Raw genomic sequence first — 22,866 nt, forward strand, 5'->3', positions numbered from 1 at the left:
GGACAAAGTGGGTGTTGGATTGGATTGCAACCAAACCTAACCATGTGCCTTTTATGGGGAAGATAGATAGATAGATAGATAGGATAGAGACCTTACTTGTTCCTTATAATTTTTTTTCTTTTTGACTCAATGTCTCATTGAATTATAAGATAAATAAATGTTGTAACATTTAAAATTTTAATGTTGAATATAATATCCTCTAGTTTTAAATGAAACATCAATATAAATCAACTAATAAAGTTTATAGAAACATTACGGTAAGCATGGACCGGGATTTGAACATGCATTCTCCAATTATTCATCTCAATGGATAAAATTCTAATTACTAAACTATTTGAAGAAAAAAAAAATAAACAATAAAATAACACCCAGCTCAAATCTTTTTTATTACTGACTACATTTCAATTATCAATTTCTATTTCTAATACTATTTTTTTAATAGTTCCCACATCACTCACATTCTAAATTAAGCACCAACATTTTCTTGGGAACATATAAAGAAAACTAAGAAAATCTTACACGAGGCAATTTTACAAAAAATACTACTAGAAAGAAAAACCCTTCTAATAAGGAAGTAAGTATTGAGATGCATAAGAAAAATATGGAATTTACATAATTTTTCACATCCCTTTCCCTTGGGAGATCTATACACAAGCTAGGGATGAAGAGTTATGAGGGGTATAAATTTACTCTTGAGATTGTAATCATGTCCACTCAAACTTTGAGCTTGTTAGAAATGAACACTTCATACTTTGAGTATCAATCAAGAATCCTCATATATATTGTTACTCTCTGCATAATGATATGCCAGTAGTGTGAACATGCTATAAATTAAGTTGCATTTTGTCATGAATCTACTGAAGTAGGTTTTGTCTGGAAAAACTTTGCAACTGCTTGATAAAGATTCTCTTCCTCAAAAGGTTTTGAAACATAACCATCCATCCCACATTTCAAACACTCTTCATATGTAGCATGGATTACATCTGCTGTCATGGCCAATATAGGTAAATGGAATTCACTTTTCCTTTCACCACATTCACTATTCGTCTCCTCATTCGCTGTCCTCTCCATCTCCCGAATTCGACGAGTTGCTTCAAACCTGAAAATAATGCAAGTACATGATTTATAAAAAACAATATGCGTAAAAATAATATTCATGTGGATTAGAACACACATAACATCTATTGATAAGGTTTATATACAAACAAATATAGTATGGATGTGAATTAGAACATACATAACATGTGTAATTAGAGTTTATATACAAACAAAATAATTTGAATGTGAATTAGTATAGCCAACATGCAAGTTACGTGCATTCAACTTACGTGCATATCATTGAATTTATCAGCAGGGCAACTATCACGTAACTTGCATTCAACTTATGCAAGTTTTTTTTTTTATTATCAGCAATGCAACTATCATGTTAACATGTTATGTTCAAATAATACCAAAAAAAAAATTAATAATCGATGCAAACAAACATACCCGTCCATTTCTGGCATTTGAATATCCATGAAGCAAGCATCAAACTTGTGAGGGAATTGAAGCATTTCAAGAGCAGCTTTGCCGCTATCTGCACACTTCACATCCGCTCCAAAGTTTTTCAAGGCACCTGCAGCCACCCTCCGGTTTACTACATTGTCATCAACCACTAAAATTTTCTTTCCGAACAGAAGGCTTCGAACTGAAGTTGAACCATTAGGCATCTCTTTTCCCAGCTGTCTCTTCTTGCCTGTTCCCAAAACTTGCTGAAGGCAAGCTCCCACCATACTAGCTCTCAGTGGCTTCATGATCACCGTATCACTAAAACCTGCGGATTTAGCTTTATCAAATTCGTCATTACTAATATTTGTAGCTAGAAGGATCATTTGAGGCATCTTAAATATATGTCCATTCTGTTTCCAGTCCAGTTGGCGCACACTGAAGATCCCGTCCTCTCCACAAACCCATGAATCTTTCTCAACAAAAATAATATCAGGCTGGAATAACCTGCCACAACCAAATATTTTAACTCAGTTAATGAACTCAAGTATTGAACCACACAACAAGAACAAATGCAATTCTTCAAAGAGTTTAATTTTGATACACTGTTAGTGTATAATGTTTTATACGTTTTACACTGTCAGCAAGTCACAGCCTATCATGTGTGACTTTAGATGGAATTATGATTAAACACACATAGTCCTAACATTAATTCATTAAAAATAGCAATGCATTAATTACAAAAAGGAAAATTAAAAACTTACCCTGTGCTGGAAGCCCCATTTTTCCCACACAAGGAAACAGCCTTATTGATGGCATTTGCGACTTTAACTTGTATCCCAAGTCTCTTCAAATGGTATCTAGTCACAGCAGCTCTAACAGGTTTCCCATCAACCACAACGGCTTTAAGCCCTCTAAAACTGGATGGTAGATCTTCATAGTTAACCTTCTTCACCTCAGTTATTGGATTCTTCTTAAATATTCCAAAATCCGCAGTAAATGAAAAGGTGCTTCCAACCTGCGGCCGGCTTATAAAGTTTATTTGACCACCCATTAGTTCAACTAGGCACTTACTGATACTCAAACCAATGCCGGTACCACCATAATTTCTAGAAGTCGAGCTATCTGCCTGAACAAAAGGCATGAAAATCCTATCTTGGGCCGAGAAAGGAATTCCAATTCCAGTGTCTTCGACACAGACCATCAAGGTGACTTGTTCATAAAATTCATTCGAGGCCACTTTTTTAGTTGAAGCATCGCAGAAAAACTCTTCATCAGCAATTAAGTGGTTAAAATTATCCCAGTTGTTGCGTTCATCAGCAGCTTCATATCCACTTAGCGTTTTGAGATTATAACCGCCAGATGCATGCACAACTTCTTCAGACCCTCCATTTCGATAAGTCTCATGCTTTCCATTTGTTACGGGCTTTCTGTTTTCAGATAAATGAACTTTAACAAATATATGGCCTCGCTCAGTGAACTGCAATATATTGAAGTTAATCAGAAATGTAATCAACAAGTATCTTGCTATACAACAGCAAAATTTCAAACATTTCCAACATAAGATGAATATTAGTAATGCAAATAACTTTAGGCAAATAAAATTTGAAAATTCCACTTACTTTAACAGAGTTGCCAACAAGATTTGTTACAATTTGTCTGAATCTCCCAGGATCTCCCATAACAATATCTGGAACTTTATCAGAAACAAACACTGCCAGCTATGAAAGGTAAAATGAAAAAAAAAAAAAGGATAATGAAGTTAGATCATCAAATAAAGAGAGGAAACCGAATTAAGATATTATTATGAAACTCGTATTGGCCTTCACAATAGGTTTAGTAACGATTGAGCATACCTCTAAACCTTTGTGTCTAGACTTCTCTGAAAAAAGAGAGAGGACATCATCGAGTATGGAACGAAGGTCAAATGGAACCGCTTCCAGCTCTAATTTGCCAGCTTCAATTTTTGCTCGGTCAAGCACTTCATTTATTAATGCTATCAGAGCCTTCCCACATGCTTGAGCAGTCTGAGCATAGTCCCGTTGAGTTGAGTTCAATTCCGTGCGTAGAAGCAGACCAAGCATTCCTACAATCATACAGAGTTTTGTTTTGTGATAACATTATTAATGAGCAAGTGAAAGCTATGAAAGCATATGTTACATGTTAGGCAAAGAGAGAGAGAATTTTGCAGTTACCTAAAATGCCATTCATAGGTGTTCTAATTTCATGAGAGACAGTAGCTAGAAACTGACAAAAACAAAAATTTCAGTATTAGTTATTGTTGCGTAATCAAAGGAAATATCGAAATATGCCAAGTGCCAACGACATGTCAAGGAAAAGTACCTGTGACTTGGCAACATCGGCTGCCTCTGCTCGAACTTTTAGCTCCTGCATTTCGTGGAAATCATCCTCTACTTTGACAATATGATTCCCAGCACCATATAAAATGTAACCGATTAAAAGAAGAATCACAAAGAATAGGATTGCAGTAGAAAGTGCTGTCCAATTTGGCGGTGCCTTCTGGTGATACCTGTACAAAAGTTTGATCATAAGCATCTTTCTGCTGACAAAATGCCGAAAGTCAGTTCCAGAAAATGTAATGTACAGTAGCCAGAAGAACCTACCTACATATCATTTGATGTTTCCTGTATGGATCTCCAAAATCAAGCTTACTTTCATGGACAAGAGAAACATCACCTTCTTCGTATTGGTTGCCATACATGATTAGGGGATCAGAAGAGTTCGTGACATCATATACATTGACCAAAATTGCTTGATGACCAGCAAGTTGACCAAGTAAATTTTCCACAAGTGACTCCACATCAAAGGATCCTCCAACATATCTGCCTCCAATTAAAAAGTTCATTAATCACATGTTCTATTGAAATGCTTACAACAAAATATAACCAAATACAAGCCTTGTAACAGAAACAGTTTTCTTCAACTCAATGATAGAAGTTGTGTCGATAACACTAATAGTGGCATTGACAGATTAACTGCTGCTTAATAAAATGCTAATAATGTACCTAAAATTTTTATACTAAACACAACCTTCATCCTCTAATTACTAATATGAAACATAAGAAAAAAGATTCTAAAAACAAAAAGCTGACAATTAGTGAAATAAGCATATACCCTGCGGTCGCTTTAATGAGCTCTTCTGTTGTTGGGTTGGGAGGGAGCTTAGATTTGTAAACAGGAAATGTTAAAACCACACCGAGATGATGAGAACCCAACAACCTAAAAGGGCTAGTCAGAACAGCTTTCCCAGTAGCTCTAGCTCTCATTATGTTCTCTCGATCCTCCTGCATTGCAAAAATGAGAAATTGTAGTAATAAAAGTAATCCACCACCAAAAAAAAAAAAAAAAAAACAAGCGGTGGAATGGTTCACAAGTGTCGTTCTTTACCTCTCCAGACATCATATCAATAGACTCAAGGTAAGAGACAGTTTCCTGAGCAAATATGACCGGTGCATACTCATCCCTAACCGGTGAAGCCTCTCTTTCCATTGTCTTTATAACCACTCCATGCTGCTTCTCAAACTGCTCTCTTTCCGAGTTAACAACTCTTTGTGCATAGGCCACTCCACTAAGTAGCGGCCTTTCGAAAGCGGTCCTAGCCGTATATTCTGCAAAAGTTTCCTGAAGGGAAATCATCAAATAATCATCAGAGGATACATAAAGGTTCAAAAACACAACAAAGATTGAGTATTTTTCATTTCCAACACAGAATGATCAAAACTTTCAAGCACAAACCTGGTCAATGGCAGAAGGGTTTCTGTAATAATGGAAAGTTGAAACAAGGATGGCAAGAGCATGAACATGGTTGACACTAACACTGAATTGGTCTTGCAACATTCTAGCCCTTTGATCACAAAGACTACCCAAAACCTCTTTCCTTCTCACTTTAGTACCCACATCCATTTTGCTGTAGATGATACGACTAATCAGAGCCATCAGAAGAATCCATAGAAACATTAATTTGAGAAGCCAAGCTCTATGTGCTTGAATGAATGTGTATCTTTTGTTCCCCGTTTGTTCTTGTAACTTAGAAGCCAAAGGGTGGTGCTGATTCTGCATCTTCATCTTCAAGAGAAGACCCATTACAACACCAACTAACACCAAATCTCTTTCTTTCTGCCTATTTCTCTGAACTCTTCTTCATATCTATGGAAGTCCCAAAAGATACTCAATTAACAGAGCACAAACTTTTTTATATATAGGAAGTAGCTTTTACTTTGCTTAAAGTGTAAAGTAGTCCTAAAATCTCAGACACTTTTATCTGATGGTTGAAAGAAAAAGTTCACAGAACAAAAAACCAAGTACAGCATCATTACAGCATTGTTTTGCGTGATTCAAACCAAACCAAAACAAAGCCTCTTAGGAAACAAGAATCAAATAAAAAAAGCAAAACCAAGCATGATGAATGATTGAGGAAAATTCATTTGAAAAATTACACAGAAAATTAGAGAATAAAAAAAAGAAGTGAGAGAAAAGAGAGAAAGAATTAAAAAGAAGGGAAATAGAGACAAGCATGGGTCTCAAAAGATGGAAAAACAGCTCAAATTCCAAAGAAGCACCTTCTCCTTTCTCTCAACAGCCAATATTATGAATTAAAAATTCAAGAGACTTCTAATCATGCTCTCTAGGCGTGAAACCAGTCTCTGCTCAAGGACAAACAAAAGCACGTTCACACTTTTATTTGTTTAATCAAAAAAACCAAACATTGACCTCAAAAATAAAACACACAAACCATACTAAACAAAAAAAAAAAAAAAAACAGCGAAGCACACACAGAACCCAATGAGTAAGTTAGAGAAACAATGTTTACCTGTATAGGAATAGGAAAGAGAAACAATACAATGAACACAGTTGAGACCAGATTGGTTGGTTGGGTTCGTCTTGATCTGCACTGCACTGCACTGCACCTTTCTCTTTCTGTACTAGTTTTTGTTTTTTATACAACCTTTTTATATATGCTTTCTTACTTTACTTTCTTTATTTTTTAAGCACAAAACAGGACATTACTAAAACTAAATCGAATTTTTTTCGATTTTCTCTGATACGCTGTTGTTGTCTCCCTTCTACTTCACACTCTAGTCAAGTCAAAACTCTCTCTTTCAACCCAACAATATTTTCTCCTCAAGTTAGCATCTTTTTTCAACTAGCACTTTGAAAAGAAGCTTCAATGGAGAATGAACTGACCCAGTTAAGCTATTATTACTAACTTTGGAAAATGAATGTAAGAATTGAAACTTTTTCACATTCTAGAGTTGAATCTTCAAATGGGTCTTTCTCACTATTTCTATGTGTTCCAACGTTAAACAATGTTGTGTAGTGGAACAGAGGAGAGAGAAAGATAGAAAAAATCACAATCACAAATCTGAAAGATAGTGACTTGCGACAATGCTAGGATCTTATTCCCATGTGAATTACCCTAAACACCCACCCTTTTTATTATTTAGAGTTCCATAACTACCCTCAATGGATAATCAACATTAATTAACTTTGTTGTTTTGTATTAATTAATGTTGTGACTAATGTATCCTTAATAATCTATGTATAGTAGTACTCATACATTCATTGTTGGTAAACAGTTAATTTAGTTATTTCTTTTGATAAATTACATTTGTATAACCATTTTATGATTTTTTTTTTTTACAAATTTCTCTCTCATACTCATATTATACTTTTTTTCTCTCTCTTATTTTTCTCTTTCCATTGATTTTGACCAATAAAAAGAGAGAAAAAAAATTATCACATAAGTTATCCAACATGGTTATTCAAATATTGCTACTCATTTCATTTAGCTTAACTTTGCAACGAAAAAGAAAAAACGGTTTGATTGGTTCCCTACTTTGTTGTTTGGACAATTTTTTTACATCTTTGCGACTTCATTAAAAATAATAAATGTAATGTTAAAAAAAGAAAGATAGAATGTCCTCTTCCAAATTATTAAGGTGACCTTATCTCGTTGTGGCACTTTATTCAAATAAAGGCATGATTACATCTCTAAAGAAAGAATAGATGAATATACCACCAATTTAATTCTTAAGTGGTACTAATTGCTATCAAATTTTTCAATAAAATAATTGCCATCAAGTTTAGTCTTCGCATCGAGAAATCACAAATACAAATGGATAGTGTTTAGGCGCGTACACATTACAATTTTTTTTAATAATGAAAAAGAAATTGATAATAAAATAATTTAGTATTTCAAGAAATGACATATAAATTATATGTGTGTGTCCAAACACTATGCATTTGTGTTCGTGACTATCGAAGAATGCCTCATTTGTATCTTGTAAGAAAAAGTTCAATATTTGAAAAGAAAAATGATAATTGAACAATCATTTTTGACAACTTTTGTGACAATTTTATCTCTCATACTCACATTATTTATCTACTTTCTCTCTCTATTGCTTTGATTTTTGTATATTTATCTAAATTTCTTTGTATAATTTGATTGTCAATCAAGTTGTCACAAGAAAAAATTGTTCATATAATATAACTCATTTGGAAATTAGAAAACAAAAAAGTTCTAATAAGTCTAGATTTTGACAATAAAAATAGTCTTTATATTGGTTCTAGGTCCTTATGTTAGTCCTAGTGTGCTAACTTAGATATATGATGTTTGTATGGTAGTTTAAGGGCTAGTTTTTTTCTTTTTCGATTTAAAAAAATGAATTTTTCATTGTATTTTTTAAAATGGATTTTTTTTTGAAAATTTACTTAAAAATAGTATAAGTTATTTCAAACTCAGTTATTATAAGTTAAAAAATGACATTAATTACTTAAATTATTATTGTTCAAGATTTTATATAGCAAAAATCACATATTTTTCAAAATGACAACTTTCAAAAACGATTTTTACGAAAAACTTTTTGAAATAGCCATTTTTTTAGAGATTTTTTTAGTATAAAAAAAATTACGAAATATTTAAAATAATATTTTAAGATAACTTGTTCAACAACAACAACCAAACTTTTTTCCACTAAGTGGGTTTAAGATAAGTTGTTCAAACAAATTTTTTTATTTGAAGCCTTCCTTATGAATTTCATGGTTAAAAAAAATATATTATAACAAAATTATATTACACTACAAAAATCTATTTTAAAAAAACTTGAACAAATAGGTCCTAATTGTGTGTAGAACATTGACTCCATATATGTCACGTCTATCTTTCTTTTTAAGATAAAAAAATAAAAATAGATGTCACATAAACAAATTTTGACAAAATTAATAAAAAAAAATAAAAAGCTTAATAGTCAAATAAAAATAAGTGACAGGAGGATCAATTTGATGAGATTTCTCGAAGATGAAAACTTGTTATGTCTTTCAAAGGAATCGATTGAATTTTCAGTGAACCTTTAACCTTAATTTTCTCCTTCTATAGTTCTATGATCACGAAACTAAAATATAGGACAATCATTTATTTTATTTATCATTAATAAAGTCGGTTTGGCAACTCAATATACAACAGGGTCGTGGAAAATTTCATCATCATCATACGGTAATCTCTCTCATTTTAAGTACAATACTAAATATTAAGGTTAAAGCGGTTGGAAGAAGGAAAACTGAACTGAAGAAAAACTAGGGCTCTGTTTGGTAAAAATAGCGGATAGCTGATAAGTTAGCTGATAGCTTTTAGCTGATAAGCTAGAGCTGATAAGCTAGCTGATAGCTTTTAGCTGATAAGCTAATTGAAGTGTTTGGTAAAAATAGCGGTTCAACTAGCTGATAAATGTAAAATGACATAAAGGGTATTCTTAATTCATAATAAAAATTATATCATTAATTTAAGTATTTGTAATTTTGTAAACTAATTTTTCTTTAAAAAAATACTTTAAATTTATTAATTTAATATATCCTATGTATTATAAATTAAATTAAATTTTATTCACTAAAATTTTATCTTATATTTATTATCATTTAAGTGTTTCCACTTTATAAAAAAAATAACATTTACCTTAAAAAAAAAAAAGTAACACTAATAGAATAATAGTATTTTGTTTCGTAAAAAAAAAAATGAAGGTATATATTTTTCAAAAAAAAAAAAAAAGGTCAGCTGATATATATACAAAAATTGGAATAAAGGGATAGTAGTCTTTATTACGTAGCTTATTATAAAAATTATAATAGATAAAAATACAATTTAAATGAAATAATAAAAGGGTAAAATTGGAAGAAAAAGTGAGAAGCTATAAGCTATAAGCTCAAACGCTACTTGGAATAGCTTCTGAAAAATAGCTTATAAGCTCGTGAAATAAGCTATAAGCTCATGGTGAAAAAGTGTTACCAAACAGAGCTTTTTTTGTCAAACGAGCTTATAAGCTATAAGCTAAAAACTAAAAGCTCTTTTTTGAGGTTAACCAAACAGAGCCTAGGACTATTCAAGAAGAAGAACTGAATTGAAATGTTACAATAATTCTGTAAACCAGGTTAAATTAACTAACATAAAGACCCGGTGCAATAACAAAAGAAATTTAACTACAATTTTTTGAATCGAAATTATTACTTGTGGACCGGACTATACCAAATTGTGTGTTATTAACTGACAATATGATAGTTGAAAAAAAAAAGTCTAATCAAATTGAGTATTAAGACTTAAAATAAAAAACCAATTTGAATTGAATGAATTGTGACGAATCAATTATTTCTCGCGTTGGGAGAGGCATTTCCAAACGTAAAAATATTAAATTATGAATTGTCGCTTTGAGTTGGACGTATGTCTAATGCAATTTCCCAACAAAAACAAACTTAGCATAGATTTAATTAATGGGTGCTATATTTTCTTCCTTATAATTGTTTGTGATTTATTAAGAGTGTTTTTTTTTTAAAAATAAAAAATAAATTGGCTAGGCCACTACACACGTGTTTATAATTTATTAAGCATGTGTGTTATGACATTCTTTGCTTTGAACTCAGATATTATCTCTTTACCCTAAATATAAAAAATGTTAACTAATATCTTAAAGAAAATGGCACATTCAATGCTTCAAAACTTTAGAATTTGAATTTTTTTTCCGCATAAAACTTATCATTTATTTCATTTTTGATTTATTAACAAATGCACATTTTTTCTTAAGAAAATGTTTTATTTGATCCTTCAAATATAAATAGATCATAAGATTTTCTTACTATCAAAATTAAGTATTTAGGTGTGACAGTTTTGATTTCTCCTAACGGATATCTTTAATCGAAGTAAAATAAAAATCCTTAATCAATGCAACTCAATATTTCAAAAACGGAAAAAATAAGATAATGATGTTGATTAGATATTTTTTTTTTTGGTCAAGTAGTCTAATGGCTAAAGAAATTCACCTTAAAAGATGAATAAGTGTGGTGTCTGGGGTTCGAACCCCAGACCCTGCACAAATTGTGCATTATCCCTTACCAAATGAGCTAAGCTCATGGGGACAGATATATTTAATATGTATGAGTTGTAATTTGTAAATTAACATACACATGGGCATGATGAATGAACAAGACCAAAGCTGAGAGGGGAAAAAAATCAACGCGAGACATGTTTTTTTTTTTTGACACAAAACGCGAGACATGTTATTACCAATAAGTTTGGATCAAAGCCTGTTTTATTAACCAAAGCAAATGTACCAAACTTTTTTTTTTTTTTGAATGCACCAACAATTTTATTAACTATCAATTATAATTACGAGTTCTCTCTTTCTGTCTCACCATTAGAAGGTTGGAGTCATGTTACTCAACAAAATTTGTAGTTTTATATTGTCCGAAACTTATGTAGCATGTGGATCTAATAATACTCATTTACTTTTTAATACTGTCGAGTATTTCAATATTGGATGAAAAAAAATCAAATCTCACATAAATTTAAAGTGAGTTTATAAGGTGCGATGCACTTCATTTTACAAGTTGGTATTATAAGAATCAGTTAGATTTAATATAAAAATCTAATATAACAAAAGAAAGATAATATAAAAATCTAATATGATATTAGATAGATAATTATTTCACCATATTCTATATGAGAGTAACAAAATAGCTTGACAAATCAAGACCTAAAAGGATAAATTATATCTTTTTCTCTATATTTTTAGGGGGAGGTGTAGTTGTGTTACTTTGATGTGTGATGGATAAATGGTACACAGGAGTTTGCTATTTATATGAGTGGTTAGTATATACATCGGTTATTGATGATTTCAATGTTTGATAAATAATAAATGTGACCAAAGTCTACTAGTATTTTAAAGTTTATAGTAAATATATGATGTCTCTCTTATAGTCAATTCATTCATCAAGGTATTGATAAATCGCTTGACACTTACAATCAAAGATAAGTTTAACACTAGACACAATGTCTATTCAATTATGTCATTTTAAAAAAAAATTATTGTCGATGCATCAATATTATCCCAGATATGAAATTGGCCACAACCACAAGAAACAAAATAGGTTGGATAGGTGATAAAAGTATTGCCACACGCAACACTCTCCCTTTTGAAGTAGTAGCAAGGTAGTAGGCTCCCGCAAAAAAGGAATATCTTGTCAATATGGAACAAATCAACATGAACTATATTATATTGTTTACGAGGACCTTTTTTTTATTTATTTATCATGATTTTGCTAGTTTCTATTTGAGTGTGTTATTTATAGGACTATCTTAGAATGAGTAAACCTAACATTTCTCAACCACATATTACTAAATGATTTTTATCATGACACAAGACCTAACCAAACACACATATAGTAGAGCTTTTTTTAATAGATAGACAAAAATGACGATACCAATAGTTGGAATTTGAACTTTGGTCATGACATTCAGTTTAATAATTTTGGTGTTTTTATTGGTTGAATTAACAATGCTATATTAAAAAAAAATGCAAATTGATATACTATCATTTTTCCTATTATTTTTGTTCCTCTCTTAATCCTCTATATTTTGTTTAGAAATCTTGGAGAGGAGGAACATATCTATCTAGTATTTTTTGTGTGTCAAGCAAAGTGTGTGAAATGTGGGGTTGTCGGCCATATAATGTTGATCAAATATACATACAATAGACCGAGTCCATGCAGTTTTTCAAACAAAAGTCTTAATGTTTTTATGTTGGATAATGAATAAATGATCGATGTGTCATATGTTGCCCATGCCTATGCCTATGCCAGCATCTTCTACCAATCACATGGGACAGGTGCTTGTTTACACTGACCTGATCTATGAGCGATGGATGACTTCTTCCACCAATATTGCTCTAAAAATTAGTCTACTTCAATCCTTGCATCATTGACCCTTTTAAGTTTTGGTGAAGCAGTGGCAATATGGAACAAATTTTACGAGGGTTAGGTATGAACAAAATATATATGGGATTCATTTGTATGTTGACTTCTCAGGTTAAGTGTTGCTAAGAACATGATGCCTCAAACCATTAATATAGTGTTTATCTCAAGGTTTTAGTTCAAATTCTCATGATATCAATTTATGTGGGTTACTAGGTTAGTCTATACATATTCTTGCTTTGGTGTTAAATGAACCCCGTTAAAGGATGAAGAAATTGATTTATCAAATTAATCGAACTTCGAATCAGATAAAAAGTTTCAAAAAAGAAGACAACTTACATGAATAGAAAAATGACCAAAAGTTGAAACTAGAGTGTAGAAGGTACATAGCATAGCACTCTAAAAGTTGGGGGATGTGGTGCTTGGAGTGTAAGCCGGTTAAAGAAATGCAATTGGACAAATGAAGCATGAGTTTGTTTGTTACAGTTTTTTGAAAAATTATTTTTACAATGTTTCTTCTTTTTGTTATAATTTTTTTAAAAGAAGTTTCAAATGATAAATTGACTTGTTTAAAAAATATACCATAAAAAGTTATTTTAAGTATTTTTTCATTTGCTACGACTTTTTTTTTTTTATGATAAAACTTCAAAAATATTTTGAATGACGTTTCATGAAAATATATATATATGTCGACTTACTATCTATCGATCATTGTCTCCTTAAAAAAAAAAAAAAATTATCGATCATTGTCATTATTTATATGTCAACTAGATAGTCCACCCGTGCTGCCGCTCGGGTCATATACATTGTAAGTGTAGTAGATAAAAGCAAAATTTTATAATACAGTCCCAACTTATAATTTTAATGTCATAATTTTAAGGCTTAATTACACTTTTGGTCCTCATGTTTTGGCCTACTCACGAAATTGGTCCTGCCCTTTTAAAACAGAACAAAACGGTCCTTCCATTATCATTTTTGTTGCATTTTTCGTCCTACCTCCTATTTTCAAACTCCATAAACGCAGAGAAATGATAGTTTTAGGCGGTTTTAGACCTGCCCCTATGCTCAACCATGAAATCAACAAGGAATTAAGCATGTGGGCACAAAGAATCTATTCTATTCAGCACACTGACCAAAAAAACCCTAATTTAAAACATCTTAGAAATTAGGGTTTTTTCGGTTAATGTGTTGAATAAAGTGGATTCTTTGTACCCACATGCTTTATTCGTTGTCTATTTCATGGTTGAGCATAGGGGGTAGGTCTAAAACTGTCATTTCTCTGTGTTTTTGGAGAATAAAATGGGGGGTAGGACCAAAAATGCAACAAAAATGATAATTGAATAACCGTTTTGTTCTGTTTTAAAAGAGCAGGACCAGTTTCGTGAGTATGCCAAAACACGAGGACCAAAAGTGTTATTAAGCCTAATTTTAAATACAACTATAGAAGGAAATTGTATAATTGATTCTAAATATTTTTAGTGACATTGAGCAGCAATCTATAATTTAATAACATAAGAGATTTTGCCAAAAGCACTGCACACATCTCTTTTTCTCGTGAGTCAATTACATTGAAAATTCATATATTATATATCACTAACAAAGATACAAAAATTATGTTGAAAGAAATTTGTATAATTGATTCAAAATATGTTTAGTTAACTTTAATATATAAGAAGATTTATCGAGAAATTGAGAAGGGGAAAATTCAATAAGGTTAAACAAAGGAATTTAGCATCAGGGTTAAAATAGTAAATTTATGCAATAAGTTTAGGTTAAAATTAGGGCTAAAATATGCTTCTGTGTTAACTTTAATATATAACTAGACTTTCCACCCGTGTTGCCGCACGGGTCATATACATTGTAGATATAGTAGACAAAAACAAATCTCAATGCATATCAAAGAGAATGAAATATGTGGTCCCAAATATATGCAGATGTTGGAATTCGAACCTCAGACACCACGCTTATTCACCAAAAAAATATTAATTTTTATCAATCGTGTGTTACTTCATTCTTTTGTTAAAATTATATGTCAATATTATATTATTGGTATGTTACTTCATATTTTTCTTTTTTTTTTTGAAAAAATGTTACTTCATTCTTTTGTAAAAATTATATGTTAATGTTATATTATGTACCTAAAAATAGTTCATTCTTAACCTGAACATGTAAAATGTTTTATTTAAATAATTTTCCTTTTATCGAATATTTGGCCTTTACCGTAAATGATACCCTTTAACTGTTTGTTGAAATGTTTCTTCCACTTGTTTATATAGATTGCAAAATTCAGGTGCATTTTGTGGTAAATATTTAACAAAGAGAGTTCAGTTCTAATTTGGATGAAAAGTGTAATATTAACAAAAAAAAATGTTGCTATAAGATTAGGTGTGAGCATTAGGGTTAAAACGGTAAAATTATGCAACAGGGTTTAGGTTAAAATTAGGGCTCATGAAAATATGAGATTAGGTGTGAGCATTAGGGTTGTTCATGAAAATATAAGATTAGGTGTGAGCATTAGGGTTAAAACGGTAAAATTATGCAATAGGATTTAGGTTAAAATTAGGGCTACCTTTAATATATAAGAAGATTAGGTGAGAGCAATAGGATTGTTCATGAAAATAGGAGATTAGGTGTGAACATTAGGGTTAAAACAGTAAAATTATGCAATAGGGTTTAGGTTAAAATTAGGGCTTACTTGTTAACTTTAATATATAAGAAGATTAGGAGAGAGCATTAGGATTGTTCATGAAAATAGGAGATTAGGTGTGAACATTAAGGTTAAAATAGTAAAATTATGCAATAGGGTTTAGGTTAAAATTAGGGCTTACATGTTAACTTTAATATATAAGAAGATTGTTCATGAAAATAGGAGATTAGGTGTGAACATTAGGGTTAAAACAGTAAAATTATGCAATAGGATTTAGGTTAAAATTAGGGCTTACTTGTTAACTTTAATATATAAGAAGATTAGGAGAGAGCATTAGGATTGTTCATGAAAATAGGAGATTAGGTGTGAATATTAGGGTTAAAACAGTAAAATTATGCAATAGGGTTTAGGTTAAAATTAGGGCTTACTTGTTAACTTTAATATATAAGAAGATAAGAAGATATTTAAAAGTGGAAGAAACTTTTTTTTTTTGAATAAAAAAGTGGTTGTCACCTTTAAAATAGAAGCTAATGCGCAATATATGGCTCTAGCTCACAAGTCCAATCATTTATGTAACAAGAACTAGATAAAAAAAGGGTTAATTATATTTTTGTTCTATAAATATATTAACTTTTGATTTTAGTCTCTTTAATTTATTTTTTTGGACTTTTAATTTTTATAAAATTTTCAATCATCACCTTTTGTTTATATTTTTAATTTTAATTTAACGCATCTGTAGCATTTATATTTTATCAATGAAATTATGCAGAAATGTGTAGAATATTGTAAAAATTTCTCCAAAAAAATTAGAATTAAAAATGAAGAATTAAATAAGAATTTTTAAGCGCTAGAAATATAGAATTTCAAATTTAATTCATGCTTTGTTAAAAAAAAATCTAATTTATTTTTAGAGAGATTCTTCTAATATTAAAAAAAATTGTACAAAATTTTATTCAAAAATATGAATTATACGTATGAATTTACTTAAAAGGAGCTAACAAAAGCGACGTTAAACATTATTTTGAAGACTAAATGTTTAAAAAAAAAAATTAAAGAATTAAAACAAAAAATTTCTTTATTATTTATAGGGATCAAAAACATGTTTAACTTAAAAAATAAAAAAATAAATTATATAACTAGGAATCCGTATAAAATCCAAAATCTGTGACGATAGTTTCAGATTTCATAGTTGATGAAAAGAACAATCATCTAGAAATCTCAACAAATTTAGTCTTGATCAGATCGTCAATATACAATCTATATACAGTATTTTAATAATCCTTTTTTTTTAAACAAATAATTCACTCAATTTAGGTAAACGATTTTGATTCTTGTTACTAGTGAATTCCACTTTGATTCTTTTTTTTTTTTTTTTGAAAGAAATTCCACTTTGATTCTTGTTACCGGTGAATTCCACTTGTTTGCAGCAAGCATTTGATTTCAAGGAGAATATATCATTTCTTCTTATCAATATAGTTTTATGAGTTATTAGACTTTTTTCTTGGTGGCATTTAGCCTGGAAAACTAAAGATGTTTTCCATCATAGGAAAATCCAATTTTAAAGGACAGGTAGAGGTTGTCACTCGTTCAGTCCAAACAAAAAAACAGTCAGTCTTTATATTTTAATATTTTCTCACACTTTACTAACTGAACTTCTTTTTGTTAGAAATTACTTTTCAATAACAATTTGGGTGTCATTTAATTTGGGAAAACAAACTTCCTTCCTATCATGGGAAAGTAAATCTCAACCATTAGATTCAAGAGGAACATTGATTTTATCATAGTCTTTCTACATTATATTTTTTCCCCTTTATCCCTCAATTTCAACAACAACAACAATTCCACTAACAGCAATGTTTTCTACAAACAACAACAACAACCTCAACATCAAATCCCTTAATTCTAACTTCCATCTTCGTTGAATATAATAAGCAAATACATAAGAAGAAAAGAAAACTTGTTGTGCTTGAGTTTCATCAAAATGAAGGTCTTCTTCCATCTTGTTCTCCCTTTGATCTTGATCTTGTTGTGTTCTCAAAATTCTGTGGTACAAGGTAGATTGCTGTCGATCTCAACAAAACCTGACCCAAAGGATGCTGCTGCAACTGCTCGTTGGTTGGTCTCCAAATTTATGGGGTGTCTTGAAGTAATCTCTCTTACTTCTTTCAATTCCTTTACTGCTTTTATTTTCATCACTTTAATTATGATTCACTTGTTTATTTATTTATTTGTTGTTATGTTTATATTTATATTCATGTTTTGTTGAGTCAACGTGAATTTTGGGTTTAAGAGATGAATAAAGATGAATGAGAGTTTTTATTGAAGGATGAAGAAAAATAAAGGGAAAAAAATATAATGTAGAAAGACTATGATAAAATCAATGTTTCTCTTAAATTTAATGGTTGAGATTTACTTTCCCATGATGGGAAAGAAGTTTGCTTTTCCAAATTAAATGGCACCAAGAATTTGATACACCACCGTTTGAATAACATTCAGTGTGTTATATCTCAGTTCAAGTTGTTCATGGTAAAAACCCAGCAAAAGACAAAAAAAAAATAGAATATTCTTCTAAAGCTTCCCTCACAACAACAATCTTGCTTTTGTTCACTGATATTTTCGGCAATGGCAATATAATTATCACTTTAAAGTTTGGTGTTCTAACACACAAAACAAATCATACTTGGGACGGCTATCATTCTAAGTAAAAGAAAAGTAAAGCTTTTACATTTATCTGGAATCAAGTAGTTATAAAGCTGCATCTCAAACATAAATGATGATGATTGGGATGCGAATTTTATCGTTCTAATTTTTTAACCTAAGATTGAAATTATAAATTTTATGAAAATTGAAGTTTTGGTTTTGTTATTATCAAAATTTTGTAATGAATGAAGATTACGAAATTGTAATTTTCTTGTTACAAGTGCATCTGTATTACAATTTGCAGAATGGATATAGAAGAGATTGTGGAAAATTATCAAACTGAGCCACCAGAGATTGATTTCGTTGGAGGTGATTTATGCACAACAAAGATGTACCCAGAACCACATGACAAAAGAATCCATTGGTGGAAATGCTTTTGTGTATTATACAAACTATAGGTTTGAGTATTTTTAATTAATTCGAAATAATGCAATAGCATAAAAAAATTGAAATAGTTCAATAATTTCAATGATAATCGGTTAATCAAATATCTTCTTATATATTAAAGTTAATATGTAAGCCCTAATTTTAACCTAAACCCTATTGCATAATTTTACTGTTTTAACCCTAATGCTCGCACCTAATCTCCTATTTTCATGAACAACCCTAACGCTCACACCTAATCTTCTTATATATTAAAGTTAACCCGTAAGCCCTAATTTTAACCCTAATCTATATAAACAGGTGGAAGAAACATTTCAACAAACAGTTAAAGGGTATCATTTACGGTAAAGGCCAAATATTCGATAAAAGGAAAATTATTTAAATAAAACATTTTACATCTTCTTATATATTAAAGTTAACATGTAAGTCCTAATTTTAACCTAAACTATATTGCATAATTTTACTGTTTTAACCCTAATGCTCACACTAATCTCCTATTTTCATGAACAACCCTAATGCTCACACCTAATCTTCTTATAAATTAAAGTTAACTCGCAAGCCCTAATTTTAACCCTAATCTATATAAACAGGTGGAAGAAACATTTCAACAAACAGTTAAAGGGTATCATTTACGGTAAAGGCCAAATATTCGATAAAAGGAAAATTATTTAAATAAAACATTTTACATGTTGAGGTTAAGAATGAGCTATTTTTAGGTACATAATATAACATTAACATATAATTTTTACAAAAGAATGAAGTAACATTTTGTCAAAAATAAAATAAAAAAAGATGAAGTAACATACCAATAATTTAACATTGAGATATAATTTTAACAAAAGAATGAAGTAACACACAATTGATAAAAATTAATATTTTTAAGGTGAATAAGCGTGGTGTCTGAGGTTCGAATTCCAACATCTGCATATATTTAGGACCACATATTTTATTCTCTTTGATATGTATTGAGATTTATTTTTGTCTACTACATCTACAATGTATATAACCCGTGCGGCAGCACGGGTGGAAAGGCTAGTAATCAAGAAAATTTCAAGATCAATTAAGTATTCTCGTTATTATTCTTTACATGAAAATAATTCTAATAGCAAATATTTATTTAACAAAAAAAATACCAGTTCCCCTTAAAAATATATATCCCCGGTTCAAAGTTAATTAAGTAGACCACCTTTATTATTTTTAAAATATGCTAACATTAATAATAGGTAAATAGCGAAATGATGGACATTCACGTGCGTCTTTCCGCCTTTTTAATAGTGTTAACGTTTGAAAATTATGAACAATGTTTTTTTTATGAAATTTGGAAAAAAGTAAAAATATAAATGTTTTTTGTTTTCGAATTATAACAAATTAAACTTAACATGATTATCAATTTCAATGACACCAACAATATGACAAAAAAAAATGATTTAAATTCTTATTTTTTTAAATACCACTTGTAAGATAGTTCTAAGGTCTCACCGGGAAAAAATATTCTTAGACTTAAACCACTACTGAGACTGTTTAGTGATTGTTCAAACTCCAAGGTCTCACCGGAAAGGAAAGATTCTTAGACATAAACCACTTGTAAGACTGTTCAAACTCGTTGGTCTCGCCGGAAATAAAATATTCTTAGACATAAACCACTTACAATACTGTTCATTGATTGTTCAAACTCCAAGGTCTCGTCGGAAATAAAATATTACTTGACCTAAACCACATGTAAGATTGTTTATTGAATGCTCAAACTCCAAGGTCTCACCAGAAAAGAAAGATTCTTAGACATAAACCACTTGTAAGACTGTTCAAACTCTAAGGTCTCGCCGAAAATGAAATATTCTTAGACATAAACCACTTGTAATATTGTTCATTGAATGTTCAAACTCCAAGGTCTCTCCGGAAATGAAAGATTCTTAGACCTAAACCACTTTTAAGACTGTTTAGTGATTATTCAAAATCTAAGGTCTCACCGAAAAGGAAAGATTTTAAGATCTAAACCAATTATATAATTGTTCAGCAACCGTTCAAACTCTCCAAATGAAAGAATCTCATACCTAGTTTAATTATAAGTAAGTAATTTTTTCAAGGACATAATTGATCATCATGTTATTTCAAATGTGATAGTCATTTTAGTAAGTCATTTTAATAAATAAATAAATTAAAGTCACACTTAATAAATGTTAACAAAATTATTTTTATGTCATAGTATTATTTATCTTTTTAATAGAATTTTAAAAACTTAATTCCCTCGCTAATTTAATTTAATATTGCAGCATTATAAGGTGAGACAACAAAAATTAAAGAAGAGCAATGTCTACAACCAGAAAGTTATGGCTTACAGACAACAAGCCCAAAAAAAATTATCAGGCTCATCATTTGCTACAAAAAATATATATAAATCAAACACATAATAAAATGTTATTTAATGATTGGTGGGGTCGGTTTTCATGATCCACCATGTGACCATCAAAAAATTTATCTTTTTACCAGATCATAAATCTAGGTCATCCAAATAAAGAAGTAATAAATCTACGACTCTTCTTATACTTTTCCATAAAGGGAAAGAATTTTCCTTTCCCATGAGACTTTTTTCTTTCTTTCTTCTCTTCTTACTTGTTTTAGTCACACATTTGATAAGTCATGTGTTTGTGTCTCTCAACTTTTGAAATATACTCCATCCGTTTTTAAATATAAGCAAAATTGACTTTTTAGATTTATTCAATTAATGATGTATGTGGTCCATAATATGAACCACATATATCATTAATTGAATGAATCCAAAAAATCAATTTTACTTATATTTAAAAATGGAAGGAGTATATATTTTTCCTTTAACTTTGGAAATGTGTTATTTACCGTACCTTAAAAAAATAAATAAAGGGGGACTAAATAATTTTTTTAGAGTTTAAATACGACAAAATTTAAAATGCTAGGGACGCAGACCCATCACTTTTTAAATGGCAGACTAAAAATTGAACATTACAAATTTTAGAAGATAAAAAATATATTTAAGTCTCTAAAAAAATAAATAATTTAATCCATTATTAAATTAAATTAAACAACTTAACCAACGCATATGATATGCTTGCTAGAGGCGATTGATGTAGGATACCACAATTTCTTGATAGTAAATATTAAATTGGTGGACGGAGACTATTAACTCTGCACATAATGTATTATGTAATGAGATTTTGAATTCAAATATTTTCTCATAAACACCGTTGATATTTTTGAAGAGACGTAGGACATCACACTCTCTTGATAACAAATAGGATGTTTTTTTTTTTTTTTACGCATACCAAGTAGGATATTAGTCGACAAAGACAGATGACATTGCATATTAAAAATTATGGGAACGGGGTTTTGAATTCAAACGACTTCTTCTAATTTCTTATTTTGTAGAATAAATCTACAATATTTGTTTAGGCACGAACATTACATTAACGAATGATTGTTATTACAAATTTTATAATCAAATTAATCCAAATGATTAACGAATGATATTATTTTACTCAATAAGATAAAAGATTTAAAATATTTGTTTAGACACGAACATTATATTTTAATTTTATTTATAATCATTGCATATTTTTTTTTTTTTTTTAAAATAGTAATTACTTCTCTACCTATATCTATACCAATATACAATGGAAACATCTAGTTTTAGTTGAACATTTTTATTTAAATGTTATCAGTTATTTAAACAATTTTATTTAAAATTTAAATTTTTTACGTAATTAAGTAATTGCAATTTTTATCATGAAATAAAATCTCGTTTTTTTATAAGGCCCATTATGTGTGTTTGAAGGATGAGGCCCATCCATGATTGAAAAACACACAAAATTGCATAAGTTTCATTTCATTGTTAAAACCCTGAATCCCTTTGTTTGTTGTATGTATTTATCTATCAGAAACAATTTGAACTCCGGAAAATCGCATGCGGAGTTGGTCGTTCACCGCCATAAGCAGCCAGAAACTTCGTCCGTCCTTCCAGGTATTTCTATTTTCTAATTTTCCTTTCTCTTACCTTTTGTTCGCTTTTTGATGCGATTTCATCGCGATTTGCGGCTTCAGAGCATAATTCCACCCAATTTTTAGTTTTTTATTTAAGCATTTTTTGATTTCAGACTTCATTGATCTGATAATGTGATAAACAACTTATCTCCAGCAAATTTCTATGGAAAAATATTAAATTAAGTTAAATTATATTTGTATAATAAGCTACTAGTAACATACCCGTGCTCACGCACGGGTACAGTAACCGTTTGTTGTTTAAAAGAGTATGATTTTCTTTTTAATGGTTGTTATATATTGTTATTTAAAAATTTAATGTAATATTTTTTTTTAGGTTTTGAAAATGTTAATATAACTTCTTTACATGTGATGTGCAGTTATTTCTC

General features: G+C 30.1%; 1 protein-coding gene across 2 annotated transcripts; it reads right to left on the minus strand.

The window, feature by feature from the left end:
- Nucleotides 1–362: 362 nt before the first annotated feature.
- Nucleotides 363–6,827, minus strand: LOC11411168 (histidine kinase 4). 2 transcript variants are annotated; one of them, XM_003630966.4, is made up of 12 exons: nt 6,317–6,827; nt 5,242–5,652; nt 4,894–5,127; nt 4,621–4,790; nt 4,110–4,328; nt 3,829–4,015; nt 3,681–3,732; nt 3,342–3,571; nt 3,108–3,206; nt 2,250–2,965; nt 1,489–1,992; nt 363–1,099 (listed from the first exon to the last, which is right to left on the minus strand). In XM_003630966.4, exons 2-12 carry the CDS (start codon nt 5,587–5,589, stop codon nt 847–849), a joined length of 3,012 nt encoding a protein of 1,003 aa, XP_003631014.2. In that variant the 5' UTR covers nt 5,590–5,652; nt 6,317–6,827; the 3' UTR covers nt 363–846. The 2 variants fall into 2 exon arrangements, with proteins under 2 accessions (XP_003631014.2, XP_024629694.1); XM_024773926.2 differs by lacking the exon at nt 6,317–6,827 and adding an exon at nt 6,066–6,203 and having other exon boundaries at nt 847–1,099.
- Between the last annotated feature and the right edge of the window lie 16,039 nt (nt 6,828–22,866).

The sequence above is a fragment of the Medicago truncatula genome, chromosome 8 (genome assembly GCF_003473485.1).
Source record: "Medicago truncatula cultivar Jemalong A17 chromosome 8, MtrunA17r5.0-ANR, whole genome shotgun sequence".
NCBI classification, from domain to species: Eukaryota; Viridiplantae; Streptophyta; class Magnoliopsida; order Fabales; family Fabaceae; genus Medicago; species Medicago truncatula.

What these genes read in the sequence shown, in the direction of transcription:
- LOC11411168 (XM_003630966.4), bottom strand. Translation starts at nt 5,589, where the DNA reads ATGGGTCTTCTCTTGAAGATGAAGATGCAGAATCAGCACCACCCTTTG. An exon ending in CTAGACACAAAGGTTTAGAG is followed by an intron (nt 3,207 to 3,341) that starts GTATGCTCAATC and finishes TACCTTTCATAG; the next exon opens with CTGGCAGTGTTTGTTTCTGA. An exon ending in CAAATGCCAGAAATGGACGG is followed by an intron (nt 1,100 to 1,488) that starts GTATGTTTGTTT and finishes CATTATTTTCAG; the next exon opens with GTTTGAAGCAACTCGTCGAA.